Genomic DNA, 17,525 nt, shown 5'->3' on the forward strand with positions numbered 1-17,525 from the left:
GAAAGATAGAAAAACAGATCAAAGATGTAAAAGAGCCAGAGATCGTAAAACCTAAAATTTTAGGTATAGCTCTGATACCATATCAAGAAAACTAGTTTGGTATAAAAGGTTTTCTTGCTTGTATTCATCGGAGGCTCAACGCCTTATATACATACTCATACAATTAAACCTAAATACTTACATATATTGCACAACTAGACATAAACAATATGAATATTACACATACACACTTATATCTCTCAATAACTTAGAGAGACTACAACCAATGTTCTTCTCAGGCGTTCTCTCTGATGCTTCTTCTGCCTGAGATTCAGTAAAGGGAGTGGTACCTAAGATTTTGCATATCGACTTCAAATTGTTTGATAGATTTTGAAGTAGGATGCTAAGCGGTGGCGTTTCTTTGTCCAGGTTTTCACCTACCATAGAGAGAAAGACCATAAATTGAGCAAAAAGTTTCATTATATTACTTTCATAGATTAATGTCACACGACTCACAACCTACCTTCATTTACCACCAGAGGGAGATCTCCTTCAGTGACTGAACTTTTGTCATCTCTCTCTACTATTTGTGCTGCCATACGAAAAAATAAATAAGTTAACCTTTGCGCTTCAACACCTCTTTCAGTATAATCTTCTCAACTGGATTTACAACAATGTAGACAACTCATCATCCTAATTTCCCCATTAGATCAGTCAAGAAAATCCAAACAGACGTTAATAACAAGAGGCAGCCAAATCAATTCTTCAAAGCACATCCGCTATGCAAATCATAATATTCATAATCCAAAATAGCCGCAGTTACATATAAAGAACATAGATTTATAAATACAAATCGATCAAAGACTTAGAATCATCCATATCAAAGATCATACATTTGCTTGCGCTAATGAGAAAGAATCCATCTGGAGTCATCGGACTATAAGCCACATCGACGACGGGACGAGAATGCCCGTCGCACACTAACGGAGCACCCATCTTCTCTTTGTATCTTGTATATTTCCTCTGATGGTAGTTAAATAACTGCCAATTGAGAATCGATTCAATCTCCTCCTCCGATTCCAATCTCCTACGATTCCAACCAATCCCATTTCATCCGATTGAGAGATTCGCGAGAAAGAGAGAGAGAGGGAGAGGAAGAAAAAGAACACAATCGGGCCAAAAAAATTGCTCTGGATTAAACGGAGCCAACGACACGTCACAGTCTCTTATGTGAAATTGAGGTTACTATATAAGAGGAGCTCTTCAATTTTTCTCAATTTTCTGATTTTTTTTTTTTTTTTTTTTTTTTAATCTCTTTTCGCTTAAAACCTCCGTTGGGGAAGGTCTAAGCTTTTAGACAATTAAAAACTCTTCAAATTTTTCCTGTCAACATTTTTTCAAACGTCTTTGAAGTGAAATATTAAACTAAGCTAGAAAACATTAAGAATATTACGTTCTATATATTATACATAGTCGATATGTCTTTTATGCTATGTATATCACGTGATATTTCCATGTAATTGATGTAATAATAATGACAGCGTATCAAATGCTTTATTTTAAAATGAAAATTTTAATTTTAATTAGTTATTTGGAAATTCACGGTTTTCCCTATGAAAGCAACGTTGTGTTTACTCTCCTTCCTCCTCCCACACTTGCTCATTCGGTCCTCTTCCTTGATTATTCCAACAAAAGATATCGTCACAAATTCAGAATCATATAATGAATCCTCATGAAGAAGCAAAGGGAGGAAAGAAAGATGACGAAGATGCTGGTATAGATGTAGTTGTAGTAGAACTTTCAGGAGGATCGGACCCGAAGCTTCTGAAGAAATCAGCTGGAAGAGAAAAGTGTTGCATCTTTAAAATCCCTGAAAGACTCGAAGAAAACAACAAGAAGGCTTATGAACCGAGGGTTGTCTCATTTGGCCCATACCATCATGGAAAATCGCATCTCAAAATGATTGAAGAGCACAAACATCGTTTCCTCGGTTTTTTCATGGCTGAAGCTAAGAAAAAGGGTGTGGATTCAAAAGATCTTATCGAAGCAGTTTCAAAGTTGGAGGGAGATATTAGAGAATCGTATTCCGAGAACCTTTATAACGATGATGATCTGTTAGGTCGGAAGAACTTGATTGAAATGATGGTTCTTGACGGTTGCTTCATTCTAATGTTGTTCCTAGCGGTAGCCGGAAAAGTTAGGTACTATGAGATTGAGAATGATCCTATTTTTGTAATGCCATGGATTTTACCGGCTGTAAGGAGTGACCTACTACTTTTGGAGAATCAGGTTCCTTACTTTCTTCTTCAAACTATATTCGAAAGATCAAAGATAGAATCCTCGAGTGGGCTAAATACGTTTACATATCATTTTTTCAACTACTCGTTCCAAAAGCCAAAAGAGTTTTGGTTAAAACACCAAAAACTTGAGGCAAATCATCTTCTTGATTTGATTCGAAAGATTTTTATGCCTGATATTACTAAAGAAGAAAAACAGGGAAAACATTTTCTTGATCTGATTCGGAAGTTTTGTATTCTTGGAGAAGAAAAAAAAGAATTGGATGCCATGCTCAAAAAAGGGAAACAAGAATTGCAGTCCGTGCTCGAAAAAGGAAAACAAGAGATGGATTCCATACTCAAAAAAGGAAAAGAAGAAATGGATTCCATGCTCAAAAAAGCAAACCAAGAATCCATGCTCGAAAAAGAAAAACAAGAGTTGGATTCCATGCTCGAAGAAGGAAAACAAATATCAGATTTGCTAGAAGAAGAAGATCCTCCAGGCCGTCCTCATCTGAAAATGATTCTTTCAGCAAGAAAACTTCAGTTGAAGGGGATGATAAAGTTCAAACCGAGGAACAATGCTGAAACACTATTGGACATAAGGCTTAAGGGAAAATACCTCGAGATACCAGTGTTGATCTTGGATGATTTTCTCATTTCCGTCTTCCTTAATTGTGTTTCCTTCGAGCAGTTTTATGTTTATTGTAAGAAGCACATAACGAGCTATGTAGCTTTCATGGGATGTCTTCTCAAAAGCGAGGCTGATGCTATGTTTCTAAGCGAAGTAGGGATTCTTGAGAACTATTTCGGGTCAGGGGATGAAGTCTCTCGATTCTTTAAGGTTGTCGGTAAAGATGTTAACTTTGACATCGGTGAAAGTTACTTAGCTGATGTTTTCGAAGGAGTTAATAAGTATACTTCACGAGGATGGCATGTTCAATGGGCAGGATTCAAGCATACCCATTTTGATAGTCCTTGGACTGCTCTTTCATCTTGCGCTGCTTTGACGCTTGTCCTTCTCACGATAATTCAAGCTTTCTTTGCAACGTATGGCTATTTTCATCCTCCCAAGTGAATGATGAGGTCTAAACTACCGGTAGAGACCCCATGAACAAAACTATTGCTTGGAATAGTTGTTATGTTTTTATTATTCATGTCATTACTGGTAGTTTTAGTTTGCATCCTCTTTGATCTTTTTGATTCTGCTATTTGATATTTACTCTGATAATATTATGTAAAAATATAATAAGTCTCGTTCTACAACATAAAAAAAAAAACAAATAAGATTATGAAATGCTATATACAATTTACGTGGGGCACTGATACTCGCACATATTTATTCGTATCTACGTGGGGCATTAATTGTTGCTTATTCGCATCGTCCTCAAAATAAATTTATTTGCAACTTTACAAAGTTGAAGAAAAGCTATCATAATATATTTGTGGATAAAGACTTAGTATTGGTATTGGATATTACTTATTTTTGTTTAACACCTTCTCACACTCGCATGATTACATGACTCGTGGATCCTTTATACGCCAATTTTTAAGACTAAATATGGATGGCTAGCTCGGAATATAGTAAGACTAACACAATTCAAATGCAAATCAAGATGTAAATTAAAAGTAACTTTTAGAGACCTTCTTGGTACCTTCTCTCGGCAGAAGTTTTAAATCTCGGAAGTGGATGGTAAGGAGAGGGTTGTCGTCCCTCGGGAGGTGTTTGTCGTGGCCAAGCCTCTCTAGAAGGATTTGGTGATTGGAAAATTTCTCCACGTCAAAGCTACTCATGTCGAAAGAATTCATATGATTGTGAACAAGATCTGGAGGTTAGGGAACCAAACGTTTTTGATTGATGTGTTTGCGGTGAATGAGTCCACCGTTAAATTTCGCATCCAGAATTAGGGTATGAGGCAAAGAGTTCTAAATCGTGGAATGTGGAATATTACAGATCTACTGATGATAGTGTCAAAGTGGACTCTCTTTGCTGAAGAAGCTCAACCAGCCATGAAGTCCATACCATTATGTGTTACGTTAAAAAATGTTCCTCCCACAATGTTTACGGACAAGAGTTTGGAATTTTTGGTAAGTGCAGTAGGGAAGCCTATTTGGTTGCACCCTAAAACAGAAGCGTGTGTTAGAAACGATATTGATATTATAAAGTATATCATCAAAAACGAATCAAATAATAAAATGGGTTAAAAAGAAACTTCTCTAGTTGTCACAAAAGTAACTTGTATCCCAAAAGCGATGAAAGTATGAAAGATATAAGAAAGAGTAGAGATGGATGACTTCCAAGGTGAATGATGATGGCTTCCAAGAGGAACTGAGAGAGGACGAGCTTCAACGGCTGTGGAGGAGTCTCTGGTCGTCTCTAGGGCAGCTGTTGGAGGCGTGGATGAAGAACTAAGAGGCACAAAAGAAGCACACCTGAAACCTAGGTTTTGAAGAGTATTTATAGGGTTTTGACTTGGATTATGGTTTGTAAGGGTAAAAGCGTATTTTCTTCTTGAATGCAGAACAAGGGGCGGCGAAAGAGGACTCTGGACCGTGGTGAAGGCTTGGACTGGGCCGCCGTGATGGTTTCTGGTCAGGTCTTCAATAAAATTCCAGTGGCTAGATGCTTCTCTTTACGTCGGTTTATAACACCTGTCGATAAATCGGCATATCTTCCTGATGGCTGAATGGATTGACTTGATTCCACTTCGAGGAGAAAGATGACTCTTCCAAATTTCCATAGACACCAATCATAATATAATAAGAGTTCTGGAAGTTATTCAAAAGTGGCTTGTACAGTAAAGCTCTGAATTTGTCCTGAAACATGTTTTGCTTGTCTTTTGGTCCAATTTTCTATAAAATCTGTAAAACATTGTTAAAACCTGAAATACTTGATAATAGACCTTTTATACCTGAAATCTTAACAAATTTTTTTTAAATGCATACTAAAAATATAGCTAATATGAGTAAAATAATGATGTTATCAGTGTTCTTTGTTGATGGCTTACATTGTCATCTTATATCGGTTTCTCAGTTAATTCAATATCGGAGTTGCATTTTCTAGATATCTGATAGACTTTGCATTACTCAGGACCGCATCACTCGGATGGTGATTGGCGCAGGTGAACAGCAGAATGGTCTGTATTTTTTTAGAGGGATGGCAGCTGCGACATTGACATAAACTTTGGAGAGGAAACCTAAGGAAGTGTGGCATTGTCGTTGAGGACATCCTTCTTCTACAGATATGGAGATGTTGTCTTAATTGAATTCTAGTAGTAGTAGTTTTGATTCCAAGGCTTGTGATGTTTGTATTTGGGCAAAGTAAACACATGATTATTTCCCTTTGAGCATTAATAAAAATTCTGAAGTTTTTTTGTTAGTTCATTGTGATTTATGGGGTCCTTATCATACAAAGGAGATTTGTGGATCATAGTTTTTCTTAACAAGTCTGAACGACTACTCTCATGCTATATGGATTTATTTGCTGCCAAATAAGTCTCAAACTGCTTCTGCTCTACGTGATTTCATCTCTTTGGTTGAAAGACAATTTGAACGAAAGGTTAAGATTATTAGAAGTGACAATGGATCTGAATTTCTAAGCCTTAGTGGTTTTTTAGAGAGAAGGGGATTATTCATGAAACTTCTTACTTTGGAACTCCCCAACAGAACGGACGAGTGGAGCATAAACATCGCCACATCCATAATGTAGCTCGAGCCTTGCATTTTCAAGCTCAGATTTCTGTTGAGTTTTGGAGTTCTTGCGTTCTTAAAGCTGGTTATTTAATTAATAGAACACCAACGACAGTGATTCATGGAAAGACTCCTATCGAGAGGCTTTATGCGCAATCACCACCTATGAATCATCTCAAAATTTTTGGTTGTATATGTTATGTTCATAATCATAGACATGGAGGTGATAAATTTGCCTCTCAAATTAATCGATCCATTTTTCTTGGTTACCTTTTCGGGAAGAAGGGTTGGAAGGTTTATAATCTTGATACCAGTGTTCTTTCAATATCTCGGGATGTTTTTTTTTATTGAGACATGGTTTTCGTTTTCTCATGCTAGCTTGGATTCTCCTTTTTCTTCACCGTATAAAGCTACATTGACTCCTATCATTGATGATGATGATTTTCTTAACTTGAAATTTGTTCCGCCTAGTAGTTTGGAACCACCTGCTATGACTCCTCTTCCTAGTGAATCTCTGGTTTCACCTACGGAACCAATCACTCCTTCTACAATGACTCCTCATGTAGAGTCTCGGACATTGTCACCGGAGAGTATGTCTCCAACCTCTTCTACATCTTTGGAGCCGGAACCTATTGATTTTTCGGCTGAGTCTTCTATTGTATTAGAGTCTTCTACTAATGATTCTGACGAATCTATGGAGAAAGGATGTCGCCAAAAATTTCAGTGTACACATCTTCACGGATATGTGAAAAATACGACTCATGAGGCCTCCGATAATGATTTTGTTGACTCTTGTTGGTATCCTATCGATTCATATGTTGACTGTCCACAATTTTTAGATCAGCATCGAGCTTTTCTAGATGCAATCACGTGTGATTCCTAAAAGCTGTTCGTGGTGTGATTCCTAAAACATATGCCAAGGCTATGGAAGATGAGAACTGGCGAAAAGCTGTTCGTGGTGAAATAACGGCTCTCAAGATCAAGGAACTTGGACGACTGAGAAATTACCTTCGGGTAAGAAAGCTCTTGGCTGTATATGGGTATCTACTTTGAAATACAAACCCAATGGCACTCTTGAGTGTTACAAGGCTAGGTTAGTTGTTTTTGGTAACAACCAAATTGAGGATCTTGATTGCACGAAAATGTTTGCACCAGTTTGTAAGATGACGATTGTGTGTTTTTTTTTTGAAATTTGTGGTGGCTCGCAATTGGGAAATACACCAAATGTATGTCCACAATGCTTTCTTACATGATGACCTCGAAGAAGAAGTATTCATCTGTTTTCCTCCAGGTTTTTTTACCAATGATAAATCACAGGTTTTCCGCCTACAAAAATCTATTTACGGGCTTAAAAAAGCCACCCGTTGTTTGTTTTCCAAGCTCTCCAAAGCTCTTAAAGAGTATGGTTTTAACAAAGTTTCAAAGACTAATCCTTATTCACTTATGCTGATGTCGAGAGACGTATAATTGTCTTTGTCTACATTGATGATCTTATGGTTACAAGGAACTCCAATAAGGTCATTACTCATTCTAAGGAGTTTTTGAGCTCTTTTATCTCTAAGTTTTTTTTGGACATTGAAGTTGCATGGAATTCTACTGTATCTTTCTCAGCGAAAGTATACACTTGCAATAATTTTAGATACGAGTTTTCTTGGGGCACAACCAGTTTCTCATCCAATTGAACATATTCATCAGTTGGCTTAGGCTAAAGGTGAGGCGCTACCTAATCCTTTTCGTTATCGTTTATTGGTTGGTCGCCTTATCTATCTCGGTGTTACTAGACCACAACTCTCGTATGCTATTCATATATTATCTAGGTCATTACTGCCCGTCATGTTGTTTGTTATCTCAAGAGTAACCCCAATCAAGGTATTCTTCTTCAATTTGGTTTAGAACTTTGACTAACGGCTTGGTGTGACTCTGACTATTTGGATTGCCTTGGAGATTCTTTTGTTTCTTGGAAAACACGGAAGCAAGATGTGGTTTCTCCCTCTTCGGCTGAGGCTGAGTATCGCACCATAGCCGAGACAGTTTGTGAGATTTTATGGTTGCGAAAAGTGATCACTTCAATGGGTGTTGATTGTTCAGCTCTTGTGCCACTTCATTGCGATAATCAGTCTACTATTCATCTGAGTAAGAACCCAATGTTCCATGAGAGAACCAAACATATTAGGAGGCTGTCCGTCATGTTGTTTGTTATCTCAAGAGTAACCCGGTCAAGGTATTCTTCTTCAATTTGGTTCTGAACTTTGACTAACAGCTTGGTGTGACTCTGACTATTTGGGTTGCCCTTTGACACATTGCTCTTTGACTGCTCGGTTTATTCAACTTGGAGATTCTTCGGTTTCTTGGAGATATCCAGATGGTAGACAAGAGTTTATCACTCAAATTAATAGAGTTTTGCGTACAAGAGTGATTATGGTCACAGAGACGACGTAAGTGAGGAATGTTACAACTACAATGATGTTAAGCAACTGGGAACGTCTTATGAGAAGTAAGATAGTGGAAGCCTCCGTGATGACGGAAAATCGGTATTTTCATACCCTAGCTAAGGGGGTATGTTGAATTCCTACCCCAACTTTGACATTGAGCAAATCCATACATTATGTTCAATAATATTCAAATTCAAGACACCAACTTGTAAAACTGTGTTGAATCATACACAAGCCGTTAATGGCTGCTTACGTGGAAGCCACGTAAGAAACGACGTCGTTTTGAGAAACAAAATTAAGGGCTTATTTTGGCTAAAACTACGTCGTTTCAATCTTATTCTTCCTCTTTTCTTTCTGCGATGACGGTGATCGAAACTTACTCTGATTCGTCGGAGAAGAGAAAGTGGCTCTGCAATTGCTTCATGGAACTCATCAATGTCTATAACTCTAAAGCCACCGCCATTTCTACGTTATCTCATTTCTGCGGTGTTTTCTTGGGTTTCACCATCGACCCTAACACCGATTGCAACTTGTAACTTACTACTAAACCTTTCCTCTTTGTAAACAAGAAACGAAGAATGTATCCTCGATTTCGCGCTTTGGTTAGGATTCAATCGATCAGAAAGTCCTCCTCCGTAGTATCTAGGGCTTCCAACATCCGCACTCTCTTCTGCAACCGCCGTGTAGTAGTAATACTGTCCCTGAACAGATCTCTTGTAGCCACTGGTATCATTAGAGACCTCAGCTATCTGTTTCGGTGCGCTCTGTGACTGGACTTTAGCTTTATAAAACTCTGTGTTAGCCATGTAATTCGGATGATAACCCGAGCAGTAATAGTTATTACATCCCCAAGAATACTCGCTTCTTGATGTCGGCGTAAACGGAGTTCTTCGTCTTGATCCACTAGACCCAACTTGTGGACTATTCTCTGTACTCCTTGGACCCAACAAAGATTGTTGTCTTTTCCTTGGAGACTCGTTGTTTCTCTCTGAACGTAGCGGTTTGGGGTGAAAATGAGGCTTCCAAGTATCCACTTCTAGGATCTTGTCTTCGTCTTGGACTTCCTCGGCTTGCCAATCTAACCGCTTAGAGCCACTACGGTGGTCCATAGAGCTGACTTCAGCGTTTGAAACGCAGCGAGTGTGGAGAGAATGCGGAGAAGAAGAGGAAGATGGGAATAATAGAGCGGTCGAGGAGTGGAAAGAAACAGAGGAAGAAGAAGATTGAAACGACGTCGTTTTAGCCAAAGTAAGCCCTTTATTTTGTTTCTCAAAACGACATCGTTTTTTACGTGGCTTCCACGTAAGCAGCCGTTAACGACTTGTGTATGATTCAACACAGTTTTACAAGTTGGTGTCTTGAATTTGAATATTATTGAACATAATGTATGGATTTGTTTAGTGTCAAAGTTGGGGTAGGAATTCAACATACCCCTTAGTTAGGGTATGAAAATACCGATTTTCCCCGTGATGACAAAGTAGCCTACGATTATAGAGACAAGCTAGGTAATTTTTCAGTGAAAGGAGATTTAAGGTTAAAGAACTTGTAACTTACGATTTGGTTTGGTTTTTATGCTGTTTAATTCGATTCGGTTCAAATGATGGAAGGCTATCGGTCTGGTTTTATTGAGTCAAAAACAGCTTTTTTTATATCAATACACTTGGAATGACGTCATCTGCCATGTCATCATAACACTAAACGACATCGTCTCGCTTTGGACTATCTCTTCTCTCTCTTCTTCTATTCGCTTCGTTGCTCCTCTCTTGTCTTCTCTTCTCTGTTCTGCCGGAAACTCGTGAAATCTCTGCGACTTTAGTAATGGAGAATTCGTCTCATCTCTACTGAAGCCAACGCCGCCCTCGAAATTTCTCTGTCTAATACTCCTCTCAAATTGATATCGCACGATCTCTGTGACTTGTCTTCTTTAAGAGATGCGCTCCAAGGACAAAATCTCCTACTTTTATGATGGTATATTCATCTCTCTCCCTTTTCTTTTATTTTCTTTAAGAGAAAAAAATCTCCAAAAATTCTTTATTCTTTAGTTTCACTTTGTAATTCTTGAGCAATTTCATCCACTTGAACCGCGCTACTCTTGTTGTCTTTGTTGCTCAATAGATGCATCGAAAGGTTGAATCTTTCACATCTAAACTCTAGAATAAGTAAAGGGTTACGATTAGTTTGGATATACTCCAGCTCGATTTAGTTTTTGAGTAGGGTTTTTGATGAAAAGAACAAAGGGTTTTAGGTGAAGTTTCTGTTTTTATTCGGTTCCTTGGCTCTTGTTTTAGCTTAAGCCAGAATCCAGCCTTCTAGTTATGAAGATGATTCTAGTGCTTGTGAATGTTTTGGCCAAGTGTCTTGTTCTTTCTTTGCTGAAAATATGAAACCCTAGAACTTTTTGCTTATGGGAGATTTTGTGGCAGATTACATGGGTTAGTGAATCTCAAACTTTTTGGTTTACATGGGTTACATGGTTTAGATGCTGATGATTTTTTTTAATGTGGTTCAGGGGACGTGGGGAGCGTCTATTTTGGTCCAAATCACCCAATGAAACCTCACAGGCTTTGCATGACTCATCATCTTATCCTTGCATATGGCCTCCATAGCAAGATGGAAGTTTATGTTAGTGTCTCTTGCTTATCTTTCATGTTTCTTGTTCTTCTTACATTCATCTCTACTAAAGTTTAAAGTCTTTATGTGTTCTCTATCGTTTCAGCGTCCACACAAGGCATATCCTATTGAGATGGCTCAGTTTCATTCTCCCGACTATGTGGAGTTCCTGCAACGAATTAATCCAGAAAATCAGAACTTGTTTCCCAATGAAATGGCTAGATGTAAGTTTTGTGTCTTCATTAATTGTTTTCTTATTTTGCAATTCTATCATATTTAGCTGAAATTAGTTACTTTGATGCAGATAATTTGGGAGAGGATTGTCCTGTCTTTGAGGATTTGTTTGAATTTTGTCAAATTTACGCAGGAGGAACAATAGGTAAATATACTTGCAGTATATGTTGGTATTCATGTTTGGTTGTCACTTCAGAGCATTGTTGACTGAAAATTTTGTCTGTAGATGCTGCACGCAGATTAAACAACAAACTCTGTGACATTGCTATAAATTGGGCGGGCGGGTTGCACCATGCCAAAAAATGTGATGCATCAGGGTTTTGTTACATCAACGATCTCGTACTAGGAATTCTTGAGTTGCTGAAACACCATCCCCGTGTGCTATACATAGATATAGATGTTCATCACGGTGATGGAGTTGAAGAAGCTTTTTACTTCACTGACAGGTTGGTACACTTTGATTAGTCTTAGAGTCAGTTAGTCTTAAGTTGTTACGATAGAAACTGATTACCAATATCTTTGAATCTTGTTATGACAGAGTGATGACTGTCAGCTTTCATAAGTTTGGGGATAAGTTCTTTCCTGGGACCGGCGATGTTAAGGTAATATTCGTGTACCGATTCTGTGAGGACTGTTTCTATGTGTTTGGATGAATTGTCACTGTGACATACTTTTTCTTTAAAAAGGAAATAGGAGAAAGAGAAGGGAAATTTTACGCCATCAATGTGCCACTGAAGGATGGTATTGATGACAGTAGTTTCAACCGTCTCTTCAGGACAGTAAGTTCTTGAACCAAACCACTCAAATTTCAATTCTTTTCAAACGTTGCTCGTGTTTTGATCTCGATCGGTAAACCTTTTCCTTCTTTTAGATAATTTCCAAGGTTGTTGAGATATATCAACCGGGTGCAATTGTGCTTCAATGCGGGGCAGATTCACTAGCCAGGGATCGACTAGGGTGCTTTAATCTCTCTATTGATGGTGCTTTTTTCTTCTTGTAATCAAAATCTCTTTCTCTCTTTCAAATCTCTCTTTTGCTAGTTTCTATGGGACTTGTTATTCTGAAATGGCTTCCCCTTGTGCAGGGCATGCTGAATGTGTTAAATTCGTGAAGAAGTTCAATCTTCCCTTACTGGTTATCTATCTTTCTTGACATCTATCTAGTACGGCCTTTTTGTAGTCTTAGTTAAGTTTCCTTGACGATGAAGACAGTTTCTTTTCTGATTGTTTAATTAGGTTACAGGAGGTGGAGGATACACAAAGGAGAATGTAGCTCGGTGTTGGACTGTTGAGACTGGCATTCTTTTGGACACAGAACTTCCTAATGGTTAGTAATGTTTGTTAGAGAGTGATTCATGTTTTGGGAATTTGAGAGCTCACAGGTTAATTGTTTCTGCAGAGATCCCTGAAAACGACTACATCAAGTATTTTGCGCCGGATTTTTCTTTGAAGATACCTGGTGGTCACATTGTAAGGAGAGTTCTTGTGTAAACACTTACAGTTCCTCGTTGCTTTATAATAAATCTAAAGAGTGATTCATTTGTGTTTTGAAATTGTAACAGGAGAATCTAAATACCAAATCGTACATCAGTTCGATCAAAGTGCAGATTTTGGAGAATTTGCGTTTCATTCAACATGCTCCTAGCGTGCAGATGCAAGAGGTAAAACTCGGATCATCATCACACTATTGATGTTTAATCAATGTGTTATCTAACACTAATCAGTTTTTGACTTGACTTTTTTAGGTACCACCTGATTTCTACATACCAGACTTTGATGAAGACGAACAAAACCCGGATGTACGCGTGGATCGTAAGTATTGAAAAACTACCTTGAAATCTACCTTATTCCCCTTGTTTTTTCAGCGACAAATTTTATATATTGAAAACGGTTTGATTGTTTCAGAGCGCTCGCGGGATAAGCAGATCCAAAGAGACGATGAGTATTTCGATGGCGACAACGATCACGATGCTTCGTAACATGGATTTCTAAGAACAGAAGACAATCCAAAGTTTGTTTTTTTTTTTTTTGTTTAGTTATGATAATTGTAATGCTATCAAACGACTATATGACTACCAAAAAACAATTGATGATTGATTCCATCTTTTTTGTCTTGTGTATATGATGAAGCTTTCTTTTTCTAGCTTGCTCATTTTTTGTCACTGTTATCGTTTACATTAGCTTATATTATAAGCTTGAAATATTCATATACTATAGTTTTTTTTTCATTTTTTGGCCATGTTTTGTATAGTTCAATTGGGCATACCAAAATAAAAAATACAGAGTATTATGGAATTACTAATGACATTTTCTCAATGGTATTGTTACTGTTTACTAAAAACAATTTGTTGCAGATTTTTTTTTTAATCTAAGGAATCAAAGAAAATAGATAAACTGGTTAGATCCGACTCAATTTGAAAAGTGTAGAGAAAGTAAAAAGAAAATGGAAACCAAAAATCATAAGATTATTTACAAAATCTGGAAAGAAGAGAAGAAATACGATCAAAAGATTTGAAAATTTCTTAGATCAAAATTGCATCAGAGTCATGGAAGTTTATGATTTCCAACACTGCTCAATAATTTAGAGCTTCTTCTATCAATTGTGATTTACTCATCATTTGCAACAAATGGATATATAAATATTATAAAATCGAGTAACTTAAAGAGACGATGAATAAGAATATTAAATTAAAAACCATTTAGAAATAACAAAACCCTAAACACAAATGAATAAAAGAAGCAGAGAAAATGATAATCAATCAGAGAGAGTAAAAAAATGTTTTTCTGGTGCTGTGGTTATTATATTGGGGCTACCGGCTACGAGGTAGGGTTCTTACTCCATGTATTTATATGTAGGGTGGCCAAAATCTAAACCCTAGGTTTAACTCTGTTTAACCATGGTTAAGTTACCTTTATAATTTTAGATAGTATTAGATATTCTGTATGAAATTTTTTTTTTTTTTTTTTTTTTTTTTTTTTTTTTTTTTTTTTGTATTTCTATGGAGAACAATACCAAACGTAGACCAACAATTATAAGTGTGGAGAATATAATCCCAACAGAGAGGTTTACCACACATTTTTTTTTCTATTAGTTTGATATGATTATTTTATTTTGAATTTTCAAGTTTCAAATTTGTTGTTTCGTCTTTTTAGATTTCACCATTTCTAAATTTTAAAAATTAGAACCGAATAATTTGAATAATTATAGAGAATAAAGCCGATAAAACCGTTTATGCATGTTGAATCTAAAATTCACACAATGAATTTGTTTGAGTGGAGAACAAATTCACTTAAAGATCTTTCTCTAAAAACTGGATTAAAGCTAGAAAATAAAGAGGGGTTATGATTTCTTGAAGGAAAAGGTAGGGTTTGCTCAAGAACAAAGATGAATTTTGGGTTTTGCTCAAGAACAATGAAGAATTAGGGTTTTTGTATTAATTGCTGGATCTGTTACAATAAAGGGATCTCCCTTATTTATCTGTTTCTCTAGATTACAGAATATAGCTACTTTCCTAATAGATCAAACCAAGATTAGAAAAGTTTATTCTTCCATGTTAGGTTGGCCGCCGGGCGATCTAAGTAGTTGGGCTCATTGAGGCGGCTGAATGACTTCGTTGGGCTTCTTGCGTATAGGCCCGTTTAGCTGTCCCAAAAGAGGGGGTCCTTCGGTTTAGTTTACCTTCGGTTTAGATCGGTATGTCGTGGGTGCTAAATCCCGCACCAACAATTAGTCCCCCCCAGTTCGGTAGATTCGATTATCCATTCGAGTTTTCGAACTATAGGAAAAATATTCGATCTGAACTTTAGGAAAACTGAATTCCAAGCACGTGAACTGATGTTGTGCGTCAGAACTCGTCGCCTCGTTAAAACCTTCTCCGGTAAACCTCATGGGAAAAAGCCGAAGTAAGGAAAAAGAGTACGAGTCATGATTCTAACGTCTTTGGTGCCCAATTCCTTGGGTAAGGACGAAGGTCATACGGACGGTCTCGCTGATGGTTGCCTTGGCTGAGTCGATCTTTCGGTCTTCTTGGACGAATGCTTGGACGAAGTGGTTGATCTTATGTCTTGAAGTCCTGGATGAGCTCTTGGTTCGAGTTATCCTGCGGGCGATATGAATGTCCGAGAGGTGTCTGGGTCTGGCTCGAGCGTTCTTGGGCGTGTGTTTGATCCCGTGCTCACATCACGCAGCGTTGTAGTTGCTAATCCAAGTTGAGACGTGTCGTAGATCATAATGACTTTTTGTAGTTGGTCGCTCTCTTCATAGCTGACCAGCTAGCTTGCAATTTGAGACTGGAATCTCGGAGGTCAGAAGAGGAAGCTCAGTCTTTGCAGGCCATTAGGTTTGTGATTTCTGAAATGAATGATGATTCAGATCGAGATGGTAATTGAGACTGGATCATGATGTTATGATGAACTACAATCGAAGTTATCTGCAGACGATTTGAAACTGAAGTTGTCTGATCATGAACTGAAGCTGAAGCTGTCTGAGGTTGACCTGGAAGTGAGGTGTCTGAGGACGACCTGACACTGAGACGTCAAAGGACGACCTTAAACTGAAGTTGTCCGAAGACGAACTGAAAATTGTCCGAAGGACGAACTGAGAAGTTTTCCAAAGACGAACTGAAAAGTTGTCTGACGGACGAACTGAGAAGTTGTCTGAAGACGAACTGAAAAGTTGTCTGAAGGAATAACTGAAACTCAAGTTGTCTGAAGGACGAACTGAAAAGTTATCCGAAGACAAACTGAAAAGTTATCTGAAGGAAGAACTGAGAAGTTTTCCGTAGGACGAACTGAGAAGTTTTCCGAAGACGAACTGAAAAGTTGTCTGAAGGAATAACTAAAACTCAAGTTGTCTGAAGGACGAACTGAAAGGTTATCTGAGACAAACTGAAAAGTTGTCTGAAGGAAGAACTGAGAAGTTTTCCGTAGGACAAACTGAGAAGTTGTCTGAAGGACGAACTGAGAAGTTATCCAAAGACGAACTGAAATGTTGTCCAAAGACGAACTGATAAGTTGTCTTGTTTGGACAAATTGCTTTTGCAAGAAATAAAGTTTTCACTCTATTTGGAATTTTACACGAGGCGGAACGTCTCCCGGCTTACACCAAGTAATCCTTATTGGGTAATTTTACCTGAGCGTACATGCGCTTTGGAAGAGGGCAAAGTACGGGACTTCGGCTTACCTCTTTTGCTCCAGTTCGGAAGTCGGAAAGCAAAATTTAATACTCTGGGTTTGGCTTATATATCCGTCCGAACTGGAACTTGCGAAACAATTCAAAAGAATTCTCTGGGTTCGGCTTGTCTCGCATTGGAGATTTGTTATCGAAACAATTCAAAAAAGAATTCTCTGGGTTCGATTTATCTCACGTTAGAGATTTATTGCGTAGTAACGCAAATCGATCATCTGGCCAGGATGTCGATGATGATCAGTTCGGTTCTGAACTTGATACACATTCGTGTATACGTAGTAGTTTTTTTTTTTTTTTTTTTTGGCGTGTAACCGCATCATTTAATGCTGAGACAGTTTCGCAGCGCAATCTGATTGTCCTTGGCGACTATGCTCATACAATATGATCAGTGTAAAAAATACTAGGACTCAGCGGTTATCTCCCCCCCCCCCCCTTCACTATAAATAGGATGGGAAGATGATACAAGACTCGGTGGTGAGTCTTATACCGTGATAGAGTTGATGGCTTCACAAGCTGGCGGTCGCTTCTCTCTTGTGAAGGAAAGATGGTCGATGGTGGAGATCTGACACGATGGCGGTCGCTTCTCTTGTGTGGGATCGGTAGAGGGGGAAGTGCTGGCGGATTGAAGTACACCACAGAGATGTGATTGGTCTCTGATACAGTACTCGAACTCAGCCTTGTGGAATCTCACACACAAGACAGAGAACAAGCATAATTCTCTTAAGAACACTTAAAGAGAAAAATAAGAAAATTCAGTATTTTATTGATAATCAAAAGGTGAAATTCGTACAACTGCTACAGGGGGACTTTATAAGAGTCCTTCAGCTAGCCTTAAGGCCGAAAAATAAATGCAGAAAATGCAACAAGGAAAGAAAATAAAATCAAACACAAATCATTGTCCTTTTGGAAAGTAAATAAGCTAATAAAAGAAAACGCTAATTAAACTTGATCTCTCTTGATGAGGAAGTCTTCTAGCCGTTGCTGGGGCTGGTGGGACCCGCAAGGATCAAAAATATTGAATAAGACTTACCTGGATGCGATCTAGGCCCAGTTGATGTTCTCCGAACCACTTCTTGTACTCGCTGAACTACTTCAGGCGTCTTGTCTTGTACTTGTT

At 38.0% G+C, this 17,525-nt stretch overlaps 1 protein-coding gene, 1 non-coding gene and 2 pseudogenes across 6 annotated transcripts; 2 read left to right on the top strand and 2 right to left on the bottom strand.

Moving 5' to 3' along the window:
- Positions 1–1,632: 1,632 nt before the first annotated feature.
- Positions 1,633–3,439, top strand: LOC104710932 (UPF0481 protein At3g47200 pseudogene; annotated as a pseudogene). The gene has a single exon (XR_015567252.1). The product of XR_015567252.1 is annotated as a UPF0481 protein At3g47200 pseudogene (transcript).
- Positions 3,440–8,847: 5,408 nt separating this feature from the next.
- On the bottom strand, positions 8,848–10,059 carry LOC104715239 (protein IQ-DOMAIN 23 pseudogene; annotated as a pseudogene).
- LOC104710931 (histone deacetylase 9) lies at positions 10,058–13,363 on the top strand. Of its 4 annotated transcripts, none has more exons than XM_010427583.3 (14): positions 10,058–10,345; positions 10,887–10,999; positions 11,094–11,211; positions 11,292–11,366; positions 11,448–11,667; positions 11,760–11,823; positions 11,908–12,000; positions 12,093–12,201; positions 12,306–12,355; positions 12,457–12,547; positions 12,620–12,690; positions 12,783–12,881; positions 12,966–13,032; positions 13,126–13,363. In XM_010427583.3, exons 1-14 carry the CDS (start codon positions 10,309–10,311, stop codon positions 13,197–13,199), a joined length of 1,281 nt encoding a protein of 426 aa, XP_010425885.1. In that variant the 5' UTR covers positions 10,058–10,308; the 3' UTR covers positions 13,200–13,363. The 4 variants fall into 4 exon arrangements, 2 of the variants coding, with proteins under 2 accessions (XP_010425885.1, XP_010425886.1); XR_015566470.1 differs by having other exon boundaries at positions 10,108–10,345; positions 11,915–12,000; positions 12,093–12,217; XR_015566469.1 differs by having other exon boundaries at positions 10,120–10,345; positions 11,915–12,000.
- A 390-nt stretch (positions 13,364–13,753) lies between these two features.
- On the bottom strand, positions 13,754–13,844 carry LOC147938116 (small nucleolar RNA R72). The gene has a single exon (XR_015567704.1). It is a non-coding gene; the product is annotated as a small nucleolar RNA R72 (small nucleolar RNA).
- Positions 13,845–17,525: the final 3,681 nt, after the last annotated feature.

This window comes from Camelina sativa, chromosome 9 (genome assembly GCF_030686135.1).
Source record: "Camelina sativa cultivar CO46 ecotype springtype chromosome 9, ASM3068613v1".
In the NCBI taxonomy this organism is placed as follows: domain Eukaryota; kingdom Viridiplantae; phylum Streptophyta; class Magnoliopsida; order Brassicales; family Brassicaceae; genus Camelina; species Camelina sativa.